Genomic DNA, 13,517 nt, shown 5'->3' on the forward strand with positions numbered 1-13,517 from the left:
ATTATGACAAGTTGTCACTTTGTCACTTTGAATTAAAGATGAACTGATTCGATTTTGGTGGTTGAAGCTCAAAGGTCACAGTGACCTCATATGAATCTGGAAAAAAATGTATGTAGACTGAAACTTCACTGGTTGGCGGAGCCATACACGTACACGTAATTTTTCCTAGACTTTCAAACTCCATCTGCTAACGAAGGTCATGCGAGATGACAAAATGCTGCAGAACAGCTTCTAAATTAACCGAATACTGTTTCAAATGCCAAGAATAAATGTTCCAATCCAATGTCCTTGAAAATACTAAAATCACCAAACTCAAAGTGAATCTGACGTCTGTTTCTCGCCGCTGATTAACTCCTCATGTCTCTTTTTTTCACTGCAGACATAAACGAGTGTGAAGACATCAACGACAAGGTGCCCCTGTGTCAGAACGGGGAGTGCACCAACACGGAGGGGTCGTACAAGTGCACCTGTTTGTCGGGTTTCGTGAAGTCTGCCCAACCGCACAAATGCATCCCGACAATCCCAGAGTCGGGGCTTAGAGAGACAGGAAACTGAGACAGTGACTGTTGAAGCGCTGGCTTCTACTGCTTTTTCAAAGATCACCTTAAACACCCCTGTGCCCTTTTCCTCTGAAGGGTCTGGCACTAGACTTCCAACAGTGACACTGAAACGTCCAAACTCGTCTCCCTACAGTCGCACACACGCACATACACACACATTCAGCACAGAACACACACGTTTCCCTCTCATACACATTCAAGAGGACCAGGAACACAGTGCAGTGAATGTATTACATGGGATTTAATATTCACCAGATATCCATTTGCCTTAAAGGGATTTTGTAGACTGATTGTTTTTTTATTCAGTAACCCCAGGCAATTTGATATACAGATTTATTTTCCACATTATTTTCTCTGTCACTTCTTCTTTTGTTGGTGTATTATTTATTTCATCTCCATGACTCGCCTCTGCAAAGTAAGGAAACAATTTCAGACGTCATACTCGCTTCCTTTCGTTTTTTTTATTTGTCTCACCAATTGATTCAGAGACAGTGTGGGGCGGTGATGTTGTAGAAGAGGAAATCAACTCATGAAACAACTTCTGCATCACTGTCAAACCTCGAATGTCTCGCTCAGTCGTTGTAATTCGCCTTCGCCTTGGACTAAACGGGCGCCAGGTTTTACAAACGTCACCAATTCAAAGAACTTTTCCCACCGCTGGCTTCCTGAACTTCACGATTAACGACGAGCCGAAGTTGAAAGAATCTCTGGACCAAGAAGTGTGAAGCCAGCAAAGCCAAACCTCCTTATTCAAACCTTCAGCCTGTATGTGGACATGAAGAGACTATAGATGTATATGATGATCTATGTAATGTTTTGAAAAAGGTGCAATAACCGACCTTCCTCTGTTTGACACCAGTTTCATAATATTAGCAATGAAGTAGTGCGGTTGCTGACCCCATTTTTAGTTTTCTTTTTAACAGTATTAACCTGTTTTATACTCAAATCAATGCACCGCGACTTAAGTTTGATTCTAGGAAACTATAAGAAGGTACGTTAGTTGAAATTATCCACAAACATCACTGTTTTTAAAACTGTAAGATTGGTTCCGCGCACCAAAAGGATTCCGACAGCATCCAACTCCCTGACATCAGACTGTTACCACATGTGCATCTCTGAGCGCACGTAAAGACAAAAGGCTTCGTTGGAGAGGTTTGGTTTATTTTGTACAGATCTAGTACTATGTATTATTTTTGTTACATATTCTCTTAATGCATTGTAGCACAACCAATATTTTGTTTGACGTAAAACATTAAAGTGTAAGAAAAAAAGTCTGGCATTATAGCTTTGTAGATTTATACATGTCTGTAAAAATGTTTTTTTTTTTTTTAAGGCATATCTTTTTATGTGTGAGGAGGAGAGTGGCTGACACTGTACTAGAGGAACTGTGTGTATAACCTGCCCTGTGGAGCAGACAATGAATTATATATATTTTTGGAAGTGGCAGCACTGTTCAAACCACAGACATTTTGTCTCTTCAAGTACATTACAAAGACGACGCTTTTGAAAATGCAAGCCCCAGCTTCTGCGTTACAACTTTCTGGCTAAATATTATTAATTGTGAACATTATTTCTTTTAGTCTCTGTTTGATCCTTTGGTCACGAATGTATCATAGACAGTATCAGCCTACTTATTTGGTTTCTTTATTCCCTCTAATACCTTTTTGTCTCTCATATTCAGGTTTGAGAAAGTTATGGCATTATTTGTCTGATGGACTGAAGTTCAGCAGTAACGTAAAAGGTCTGATTCTAACTTTAGAGGATGACGCGACTTGTGCCCTTAACCTGCATTATCATCTTCAAACACATCTTTTTGTTTTACTGTACTTTACTGTTCATATCATCACCTGAACCGGAGCAGAAATCTGACATTTAGGACCACGTTTCAATATTTAAAACCTTTCAAACACACAAATAACTTCAGATAAATTTCTTGTTGTAAATCTGTGTTCATTGGAAAATATAATGCTCATTCATTTTGTTTACCTCTCGACTGTAATCACCATCAGTCATCAAAATAAAAACATAAAAAATACCTCGTGTCTCTTTGAGCCTTTACTTTGAAAAAACAAATTTCACGTTCTCCATGTGTGTAGTCACACAGTAATGTCACACAGCAGTATACTATTTGGAGCAGGTTTGTACAATAGTGTGTAGCTGTGATGGAAGAAGTATTCAGATCCCTCAGTTAAAATGTGGTAATATAAATTTAAATATATTCAGGTAATAAAAAAAAAAAGACTACTAAAACTATCGAAAGTGAAAATATTTCCTCTGCAATTTGACATACTACTGTTGTTGGATTAATTAAGATTTGTTTCAATACCAAAGCCTATAAGTAGCATTTTATGTTGTAGCTTGTCGAATCTGAGCTAATTTTACCTCATTTATAAACTATTATGAAAGATAATTTGCTTTGAATGAAAAACCTTAATCCAAAAACCAGCGCCAAATAACTGTATTGGTATCGAGGATATAATATTTTAAAATAAATGTATTAATTTCAAACTAGCCGAGGATTGAAAAACTTGACATTTTTACATCATTTGACAAGAGCCAAAGATCTGGTGGATGCATAACATTAATAATAATTAAGAAACACATGTAAATATAATAAATCTAACAGGGAACTGTAAATATCAGTTTAATGAACAAAAACTCACACAAACAGTGGGAAAAGAACACGTGATTTATTATACCACATCTCCCTCTAGTGGCCAAATCGAACCACACAGCGTCCTTGGGTTCGTCTCTTTTCCAGCTGCTTTTTTCCCATTGGCTAACCGGGGGAGACTCCAGAGGGATTCTGGGAAACGTGTACACCTTAGTGCAGTGGTCACCAACCTTTTTGAGCCCAAGATCACTTTATAATTCCAAACGTAAGCCGAGATCTACCACCCTGATATCTTCCAAGAAACCCACTTAGGAGGGTGATATTCATAATATTTTGCAATTTCTGTTAAAGGCTGAATGTACAAGCATAAATATACACGAAGAGAGGCAGTCATGCAACTTTATCTATTCAATGCACAATATTCACATTAATATGAATTCATATTAACATCTGTTCAACAATATGTTATGCAGAGGAGCTGCTACTGCAGCACAATGTTTTTACATATAAGACATAAATATGGCCATATATTTCCTTGTATGAAAGTAGTCCTGTGTACTCAAATAAATACCGGTACTATAGAGTATGAAGCCATGCATCCTCCACTCCTGCAAATATTCCACAGTAAAACCACCTATTTAAACAAAAGGATGGATTCCGTCAACAGAAACGCTGGTGTGCTGTTATTTCGAAACACATACAGAAAGTGTTGCAACCATTTATGTTTGTGACATAAATTCAACACATAAACATTAAAACAGAGGTGAAAGATCATTTTCTGTTTATTCTGCTATGAAACACAATGTGTATCTGTCTATGGCACTAACGTATTTACAACACTTCCCGAACCCGTTTCAAATTAAAAGCACTCCAGCGTGTCACTTTCTGAAACCATTAATATGTTCTGAGGTTCCAACGGGGCTTTGATTGTTATCGACAGGCCGGAAGATGCGCGTCTTCATGCCGTAGAGTCCTGACATTTAGTTTAGTACATAAGCCGACTTGTGTTGAAGGAAATGCAGGAGATAAACCTGCTGCTCCGCCGCCAGTGGCGGACACACAGCGCGTGTGAAAAACAGACAACCGACACACAGACAACCGACACACAGCTGATCTGCGGTGCAACCGCAGCCAGTGATTCCAGAGAGTTTCAGGGATCGACAGTGAAGACTGAGAGGTCGACCAATAGATCGCGATCGACGGGATGCCGACCACAGCCTGAGTGTATCCGTGTGGAATCTCCCAGAAGCCCCCTCGCTTCCTACGCGCTCCGTGGAGCCGAGCTCTCGTGCGCCGGCTGCGCTGCTAACGTAAACGTTTGAAGAATAGCAAGTGAAGAGGTGGCGGAGGGTCAGCAGGGTGATAACTGTTTTTACACCGGACTGGATGTTTGGGTGGAAACTTAGACGCCATGTTGAGTGAGTTATTGATGGAAACGTCCCGGTGGCTCAGCGACAGTGTGACTAACACAGTGGCTGATGATTTGTGCAGTGGGGAAGGTTTATTAAATATTATTAATGTCTAAGCTAAATGAGGGCTGCTTGTCCTGCTAGCATAATTAGCATTAGCTACACGTCACCTGGCCTGGAAGCGAGGTGTCTCTGGTCATTTTTATCCCAGGTTTAGTTTCCTCATGGCAACAGAAGAATGCATCTCGCAGTGGAAGCAAACAGGGGACACGTCCACACTGAGGAACAGGAGAACAGTCGCCTCCTCCGGGTCTGTGACAGAGGACTCGCCCCGTCACCCTGCCGGACCCTCCTCAGGAGGGGACACCCACTCCTCTAACGGGACGTCTGTCCGCCTCTCACCCAGAGGAGGCTCCGGTGATGGGGCTGCAGGCAGACAGCTGCTGCTGCTGCTGGTGGTGGTGGGTCTGTCCTTCTCCACACGTCTGCACAACATATCAGAGCCCCCCCACGTGTGGTGAGACAGAGTGAACACACCCACATGATTCCAGGTTTAAAGCTTTGTAATGTTTGTAAACACACTGATGTGTTTTTTGTGTGTTTTCAGCTGGGATGAGACTCACTTTGGAAAGATGGGCAGCTACTACATCAACAGGACCTTCTTCTTTGATGTCCATCCTCCTCTTGGAAAAGTAAGACAGCAGAATAATCCTCAGGTGTAAATATAACACATCACATGTTGGCTTCATCAGAACGCAGCAAAACCAGGTAGAGATTTACAGGTATCGCCACGGAAGATTGAGAGAGGTCACAAACACAAAAACTAATAACACACACCTTAAATTCCTGCTGCACAATTGGCTGGTAAACACTTAAATATAAAGATGCTATACCTGTATAAAGTGTGAAAATGTATTTGGCACTGTACTCGAGTAGAGGAATTCTGGGAAGCGGTTGAGGAAGTATCGTCCACACGAAGACCTTTAGACCACAAGTTTCTCATACAGGTTTATACCCACCTAATCATAACATTAGAAAGAGACAACAAATGTTTTTAGATATAAATTTGTTACTGACTAAAAGAGTTATTGCTCCATCAAGGAAAAAGTTTGGATTGGCCAAGTTGTTTATCCTCCTTTGCTGTTTCCTAGATGCTGATTGGACTCGCTGGTTACATGAGCGGCTATGATGGCACCTTTCCTTTCATAAAGCCTGGAGATAAATACGAACACCACAACTACGCAGGGATGAGAGCGGTATGCATCTTTAGTTTCCACACTAAAAAAAACGTATCTTTTCTAATCTACTAACAATGCTGTTTGAATATATACATGAGCTTTAAGTGCTAATGTGTCCTGTCCTTCCTCCTTCTCTCGCAGTTCTGTGCTGTGTTGGGTTCCTTCCTCCCGATCTTTGCCTACCTCACAGTGCTGGAGTTGTCTCAGTCTCACACTGCAGCTCTCATCACTGCCGCTCTGCTCATATTTGGTGGGTATTGATCTGAAGGAGACGGCCTGTAGCATGTACACATTTTGGCAAATAGTCGATAAAGACCTCATTGTGTTCATTTCATTTTATCGAACACTTTTGTGATAAATATTTTAAGTGTCTTGTAACTTAAGAAAAATGTTGAATCACTCTGCGTATTGAGAAGTCCAGCAGCATGTATATGTCCTGTTGTTGAAGGAGCATGAATTTGTGCTTCATGTCACCATCCTGACAGACACTGGCTCACTCACCATCTCCCAGTACATCCTGTTGGACCCAATACTCCTGTTCTTCATCATGGCTGCAGTGCTGAGCATGGTCAAGTTCAACCAGCAGAGACACAGGTAGGAAATCCAATAGAGCTTTGGTTTTAGTTTTCTATCTTGTCTTGTGCATTGTCGAAAACTAGTCGCTGGTCAACAGTTAACGAGTGGGAGATTATTTTGATTATTTCTGGATCATTTAAATTTGTTAATCATCAATAAATTTTACTTTTCATAAAATAATCACATGTAAAACACTTTAAAATGTTGGACTGTCGCAGTAAGATGGACTTCTATCTTTATTTTTGTGGATTAATAAATTGATGCTGCTTTTGATACATCAGTTGTAACTACAATCTTAAAGTAACACCAGTATATTCTGATAGGAACAAATCTTTCTTTTTCATAATGTTGAACGGTCATCATTAAATACTCCTGGTGGCTGTTGCTCTCAGGCCTTTTACTGCCTCCTGGTGGCTGTGGCTGGTACTGACTGGTGTAAACCTTGCTGGGGCTTTGGGGGTGAAGTTTGTGGGTCTGTTCGTCATCCTCCTGGTTGGTCTGAACACAGTCAGTGACATCTGGAGACTTCTTGGAGACCTCAACCTCTCACTGGTAAATGACAACATGTTTTTATATTCTGTTAGTGTTGATAAATATTGCCTGAAGCTCATCAGTGTTCTTTTTTTATGTCTCCAGGTCAACATTGCAAAGCACTTCCTGGCTCGTGTTTTCGGGCTCATCCTACTTCCTCTCTTCCTCTATGTTACAATATTTGCCATCCACTTTGTTGTGCTGAACAAAAGGTGAGTCTGATTGTTGTATAACAGATAAAGTGTGATCCCTGCTCAGCGCACAGATGACATCCCCTGCATTATTTTGGTGGTCATGATTGTTCCCTCTCACCAGTGGACCGGGAGATGGTTTCTTCAGTTCTGCCTTCCAGTCTCGTCTAATCGGGAACAACCTGCACAACGCCTCCATGCCCGAGTGTGAGTCCCAAACACGTGTGGCTAAAAACCACATGTAGCTGCAGCACTGTTTACTGAAACACTAATGAGATCAGAGACAAATGTTTGATTTCTGTTAGTATTGATGATAAAAGCCAGATGGGCTCAAGAGTTTGCTTTACTAAACCTGTTTTCAGTCATGAAAGAAGGAGATTATCTGGGTCAGACACTTTCGCAATAACAGGAAAATGTCAAGAACATTCAGGTGAGGGGTGGTGCCTGGAAAGAGCACGTAGGAGGCAGAACATGATGTCAAAATGTCAGTGCGGAACACAATTGTTTTTGTGTACAGCACATCAACACTAGCGTCAGCCTTTATCGCCAAAAGCTTTTGAATCTCACTGTCTTTCCAAACTGACATCCCGGTTGGTGTCTTGTACATAATTCATCCTGAGATATTTGTAATCTTTTTATTTTTTTACTTTTGCGTCCGTCATATGTTGGAAATATCATCATAATGCTCTGGAATATTGGGGACGTTTTCCTGCTGAATTCTCACCCGGGCTCACTCGTCACTCATTGCCAGATATTTTACCAGGGGGCGAGTAGGAAAGGTTCGGGAAACTGTCTGGAGCAACTGACTTTCACATTTGCATTCTCACATACAGCTCTTCCACAAAATGTCAGTAGAAAGTCTAGGCTTCAGTACATGTCTGAAAGCATCTTAAGTCGCATATCAGGTATTATTGAGGCTGACTGTTCATCTTATGCTCGGTCCCATACCAGGCTGGTGTCGGCTTCCCTTGCCACTGTAAAATGGCATTTTACATGAACCGTACTTGTGCCACATGTTTTAATGATGTTTTCCTCTTTCTTTTTTGTGTTTCTGTAGATCTCGCATACGGCTCCACCATTACTGTGAAAAACCTCCGTATTGCTGGAGGCTATTTGCACTCTCACTGGCACTTGTACCCAGAGGGAGTGGGGGCTAAGCAGCAGCAGGTCAGGATACAGGTTCAGCTGTGACACATTCACAAACATAATTAAACACGCCGATACCCATGATGCTTTTTGTTTATTCTAAAAGATTCTTTATTCTTCCAGGTGACGGCCTATCTTCACAAGGACTACAACAATCTGTGGCTCGTTCACAGGCAGGATCATAACGAATGTGAGAAGATGGGGTTGATTTACTGTTTAGAGAAACAAATAACATTCATTTAAATCATAATGAAGTCATGTATGAGCCTCTCATTGTTATTCTCTTTTGTTTATCCTCATTAAGCTCAATCTGGGATCCCTGATCTGGTTCGTCATGGTGACATCATTCGGTTGGAGCACAAAGAGTATGTGTAACACGAAAGAAATGTTACACTTAATCCCTGTAAATGATTAATCTCCTCCTGTGTTTTATTACGTTTTTGTTTGTTTGTTTGTTTGTTTGTTTGTTTGTTTGTTTGTTTGTTTTTCACTCCTTCAGAACAACTCGTAACCTTCATAGTCACCTCCATGAGGCCCCTCTGACCAAGAAACACTTCCAGGTTACAGGCTATGGAATAGTGAGTACAACCCAACAAGAGAGAAAGAGAGACACATCTTCAAATGGAATTTTAGAGGAAGATTGACAGCTTCAAAACTATAGTGTAACATCATAATATCAGATTGTGATTTTGATATGTGTGGGTCTAACACACAACTGAATCTGTGCTCTGTTTGTAGAACTCCACAGGAGACGCCAATGACCTGTGGCAGGTGGAGGTGTGTGGAGGTCGAAAGGGCGACCTGGTGAAGGTGCTGCGCAGCAAAGTCCGCTTTCTGCACCGAGCCACCGGTTGCGTTCTTTACTCCTCTGGCAAGACTCTTCCCAAGTGGTAAAAGCAATTACCTCTGCTCTGACTTAAAGGGGAATTCTGTTATTTGTCAACCTGTGCCCTATGTTTATATTTGTGGGTGTGTAAATGAAAAGTACTTACAAAAACTTTTAGAATCGGTCCAGTAGATAAAAGCGAAGTCTCGTTTGACTTAGGGAGACGGAGATGGAAATGAATGAGAGGGAGAGTTGGAGAGAGGAGTTTGTCGCTATTGCCGCATAAGATTACAGCGTAATCACAGCTGCCATGTCACGGCTGCCAGAAGAGACAATCTACTTCCAAAGGTTTTGGTTAGAACCATTCATTTACACTCCCACATTTATAGACACGTGGCCTAGGTTGAAAAATATCGGAATCCCCCTTTAACTTCCCCTTCCTCTGTACAATATTCTTTAGTGTGAGTGGACGAGTCAAATCGTTTTAAAAGTTTTGTTTCCATTCAGGGGCTGGGAACAGGTGGAGGTGACCTGCAGCCCCTACCTGAAGGAAACTCCGAGCTCTCAGTGGAACATTGAAGATCACATCAATCCAAAATGTATGAACCTTGTCACTTGTGCTCCTTCATATTTTTACATACTTATATCACACACATACAAATATCACGCACTAACCAACATATTTACCTTTTTATGTTTTGACTGCAGTGCCCAACATCAGTCTGTCTCTGCTGAAGCCCCATTTCCTGGAGATCTTACTGGAGTCTCATATTGTTATGATCAGAGTAAGAAACCTTTAGAAAATCAATCTGTGCTTAAAGAACATGTTTTGTCAAAAACTATGTATTGAAAAAACGAAAAACTAAATAATAAAATAAATACCTGTTGTTTTCAGGGCAACAGTGGCTTGAAACCCAAAGACAATGAGATGACCTCTAAACCCTGGCATTGGCCCATCAACTACCAGGTGAAGTGAATAAGGTTTATATTTGACTAAATTCAAATTAAGTACTTCACTGTTTTAACCACAGATGTTCTGGGTTTATTTCTGTGAAGGGACTGAGGTTTTCAGGGGTGAATGACACCGAGTATCGCGTTTACCTCCTGGGGAACCCTGTGAGTCTTAAAGCTCGTCTCTTCTCCCTCATGTTGTTGCCCCTGTCTGATCAATGCACATTAAAATCCTCATGGTTAAATCCTTTTTTCAGATGATCTGGTGGATGAACCTGGCCAGTTTGGGCATGTATCTGGTCATGGTGGTGGTGGCGTCTGTAGCCCTCCAAAGAGGTTTCACACTGGACCAAAAAAGAATGGGTATAATTATTGACAGAGCAGGATTGCAGCAGCAGATAATTCATTTAAACACTTTATTTCAACAGGAAGTAAATGATCTGTTCTCGTCTCTGTGTTTCAGAGCACTCTCATGTTCTTAAGAGAGGAGGAGGCCTGCTTCTCCTCGGTTGGATTCTTCACTATGCACCTTTCTACACTATGGGCCGCGTCCTCTACTATCACCACTACTTCCCTGCCATGCTCTTCAGCAGCATGCTAACAGGTATCTAATCCCACCACTGCATTTTGCCCAAAATTCCTCTACGTCATACACAGCAGATGTTTTCATACTGGGAGCAAGATTTGAAGTATCACTGCAGGGGAAGAGACTAGAAGCAAAAAGCTGGATGAGATTAATCAAGACACGTGAAGCTGATTTTATCAATTTTTTATGCAAATAGTTTTCAGTCTCAGTCAAACACACAGACCTGATACAATTATTTTTAGATTCAGGGTGACTTAAACTGTCTCAGGATATCATTATACCCTTGTTTGTGAATGTACTTTTATAAATCACAGAAAAACTTACTGAGGACTTTCAGGTTTTTAAGATTTATCAGTGTCACATTCATCCAGTGATAGTTGTGGGTAAACATTTTGGTACAGTTGCTAACAGTAACTTCTCATGGCTCGTTTTAATGATGCAGATTAACTGAAATGTGAACAAATAGTTTTTATTTCGTCTACACCTACATTTTATCTCATGGTATTTAATTTTACCTTTCTCTCATCTCTAACATTTTTACTCTCATATTTCTGCCATAATGTTGTGTGATCTTCAAACTGCTTTCCTATTGTTTTCCTTCAATTCTATATTTCTAACTTGTATTTATACAAAGACGTTGTCACGGTGATGATATCGTTCTGGTTTAATCATTCTGTTTCTTTCTCTTAGGAGTTACACTTGACGTCCTGTTAGAAAACACTGACCTGCTGCTCCGTCCACCTTATTCTCATTGGCTACAGAGAGGCGGCCAGATGGTGTTCCTGTTTACTGTTCTTTACAGGTGAGGCAATAAGTAGAGTAATTACTGTGAAGGACGGTTTTTATTGTAGTCCATTCTTATGATGTCATAAAAGTTGTATCATCCTTATGTGTTGTTGGGATGATACAGCTGCTTTTTAAACCCATTTTCCCTTCTTAGTTCCGAAATGCAAAATGTAACCATTGATGCAGTTGATTTGATTTTCTTGGAAATACGAGGATTTGGTGGCATTTGGATGAAAAGACTGATACCCATGCATTTTCAAACTAAAGCTTGCAGGTGGCTAGCTTAGTTTAGCAGAGAAACAGGAAGCAGAAGGAAACAGGTAGCCTGGCTCTATTTAAAGTAAAAGTAAAATCTACCTGTACCATATAAAACTCAGTAATTAAAGGTATAATATATAAAAACTCTTCATAAAAAAAGTCTAAAAATGACTTGACACTTGTTATATATTTTGTTGACTTGTGTACTTAATTTATTCAAAATGTTTCCAACAATATTCAAACCAAGAGAAATCCCCCATTTTATTCAAGGTCACAGGAAGTCTCATTATATTATATTTCATTTCATTTCATTCATAACTAACAATATATAACTTGTTAATTGGTTAGATTTGGTTATGGATTCTTTTCAGCTTTTACCTGTTTTTGGACTCCTCCAATGTTTATCCTGATTCATCTGTCTCCTTGTTGTAGCTTCATATTTACTGTACACACATGAGAGCAGGATCAACATTTTTTTTATCTAACTCGTTTAACAAAGCATTGACCTCAATGTAATGATCTTAAATTACAGTGTCACATTCCCTGTCTTGTAGTTTCTACCTGTTCCATCCGCTCTCCTATGGCATGACGGGTCCTCTGGCACACGAGCCGGGCAGCGCCATGACCGGCCTCAAGTGGATGGACTCCTGGGAGTTCTAGGCAGCTCTGCACAACAACAACACACAAATGATGGGATGTGTAACAACTGTTTTGAATATGAAGGACTTATTCATGTCTTTCACGTACATGTTTTTTTATATGGTCTTTAATTTACATAAGGTACTGACTTGACACACTGCTATACCTGTTCTAAGTATTTATGCGTGTCAACATCTCCAAGTATTGTAGTATAAAGAAAGGTGGAGAAGACGGACTTGAATCAGTGCAATAAGAGAACCAGAGTGTTGTGGAGGATCATCACCGAGCTGCCTTGACTCACAACACAGCTTACATCAGATAATAAGCTCAAGTGCCTGAAAGGAGCTAGTGAAAGAAAATCTGATTTATAAATGCTGCTCAGTTTCAAAAACACTTTATTACATAGTTATTGTCTGTCAGACACTATTTTTGGGGTTGTGTTGATTTTAGTGACTGTTACTTTTTGTACTTGTCCAGTAACAGCTGTTTATATGACACTACAAGAATACTGCTCAGTGTTGTGTACCTTTTCGGTGTGATCAATAAACTATAGTATTCTTGTAGTCTATGCTTTTTAATGCTGATATCAAGATTTCACCTAAGGCTCCACTTGTCTACATTGACATCCACTACTTTTTTTTTTTAGAACACAGGACAAGATGGGGAAAATCCCTTGTACGTTAAAAAGTCTTCAGCACTAGTTTGATGATAAGTTTTCAACCAGCAGCAGATGTTGGCGACCAGCAGTGTACAGCATATTAGGGAAATGTCATCAGTTGTGTACCTCAGCATCTTCAAGTGTTCCATCCTTTCAACCACAAGACACCCTCTCCAGAGGCAGGCCCGATACAGACTGGTCAGACCTGGGTCCATGTCCCCAACACCTTGGGGTTCAGTTGGGGTCATTTGTTGCAGTGTTTTACAGTCCGTGATGTTTCTTTTATGGTCTGGCACAGGGCTTTTATTCATGACCCTTGACCTGTCTCACCAAATATAGCTACATGCTGTCAAAATGAATTTGTTGTGTCTGCATCAGGGCCATTTATTTACTGGACCCCCTCTCAATAATTGTCTTTACCTGCTGCACCCACACACACACAACACAACCCTTCATAACGGCTTATATTCACTTTAGACCATAATATAACCAGATACCAACGTGCTACAATCATTTGACCACTGTCAACCTGCACACTAAGAGCCAGT

The 13,517-nt window shown here is 40.5% G+C and overlaps 2 protein-coding genes across 2 annotated transcripts in view; both read left to right on the plus strand.

The window, feature by feature from the left end:
- LOC118116334 (latent-transforming growth factor beta-binding protein 2) overlaps positions 1-2,595 on the plus strand; it is an 85,764-nt gene extending 83,169 nt beyond the window's left edge. Inside the window, exon 41 of the mRNA XM_035167980.2 lies at positions 380-2,595. Within this exon, the coding sequence (XP_035023871.2) occupies positions 380-555 (176 nt within the window). The 3' untranslated portion in view covers positions 556-2,595. The remainder of the gene's footprint in view (positions 1-379) is intronic.
- A 1,806-nt stretch (positions 2,596-4,401) lies between these two features.
- Positions 4,402-12,874, plus strand: pomt2 (protein-O-mannosyltransferase 2). Its single transcript, XM_035168849.2, has 21 exons — positions 4,402-5,100; positions 5,191-5,275; positions 5,735-5,839; positions 5,963-6,071; positions 6,307-6,415; positions 6,790-6,949; positions 7,034-7,140; positions 7,244-7,326; positions 8,177-8,286; positions 8,389-8,455; positions 8,570-8,630; positions 8,765-8,843; positions 9,004-9,155; positions 9,599-9,690; positions 9,800-9,876; positions 9,987-10,058; positions 10,148-10,207; positions 10,300-10,405; positions 10,506-10,646; positions 11,319-11,430; positions 12,227-12,874. Exons 1-21 carry the CDS (start codon positions 4,808-4,810, stop codon positions 12,330-12,332), a joined length of 2,286 nt encoding a protein of 761 aa, XP_035024740.1. The 5' UTR covers positions 4,402-4,807; the 3' UTR covers positions 12,333-12,874.
- The last annotated feature ends 643 nt before the right edge of the window (positions 12,875-13,517 follow it).

Source organism: Hippoglossus stenolepis, chromosome 10, assembly GCF_022539355.2.
Source record: "Hippoglossus stenolepis isolate QCI-W04-F060 chromosome 10, HSTE1.2, whole genome shotgun sequence".
Classification (NCBI taxonomy): domain Eukaryota; kingdom Metazoa; phylum Chordata; class Actinopteri; order Pleuronectiformes; family Pleuronectidae; genus Hippoglossus; species Hippoglossus stenolepis.

Coding starts and splice junctions, on each gene's coding strand:
- pomt2 (XM_035168849.2), top strand. CDS start 4,808: ATGGCAACAGAAGAATGCATCTCGCAGTGGAAGCAAACAGGGGACACG. Junction 8,456..8,569: donor CAGGCAGGATCATAACGAAT/GTGAGAAGATGG, acceptor ATCCTCATTAAG/CTCAATCTGGGATCCCTGAT. Junction 11,431..12,226: donor CTGTTTACTGTTCTTTACAG/GTGAGGCAATAA, acceptor CCTGTCTTGTAG/TTTCTACCTGTTCCATCCGC.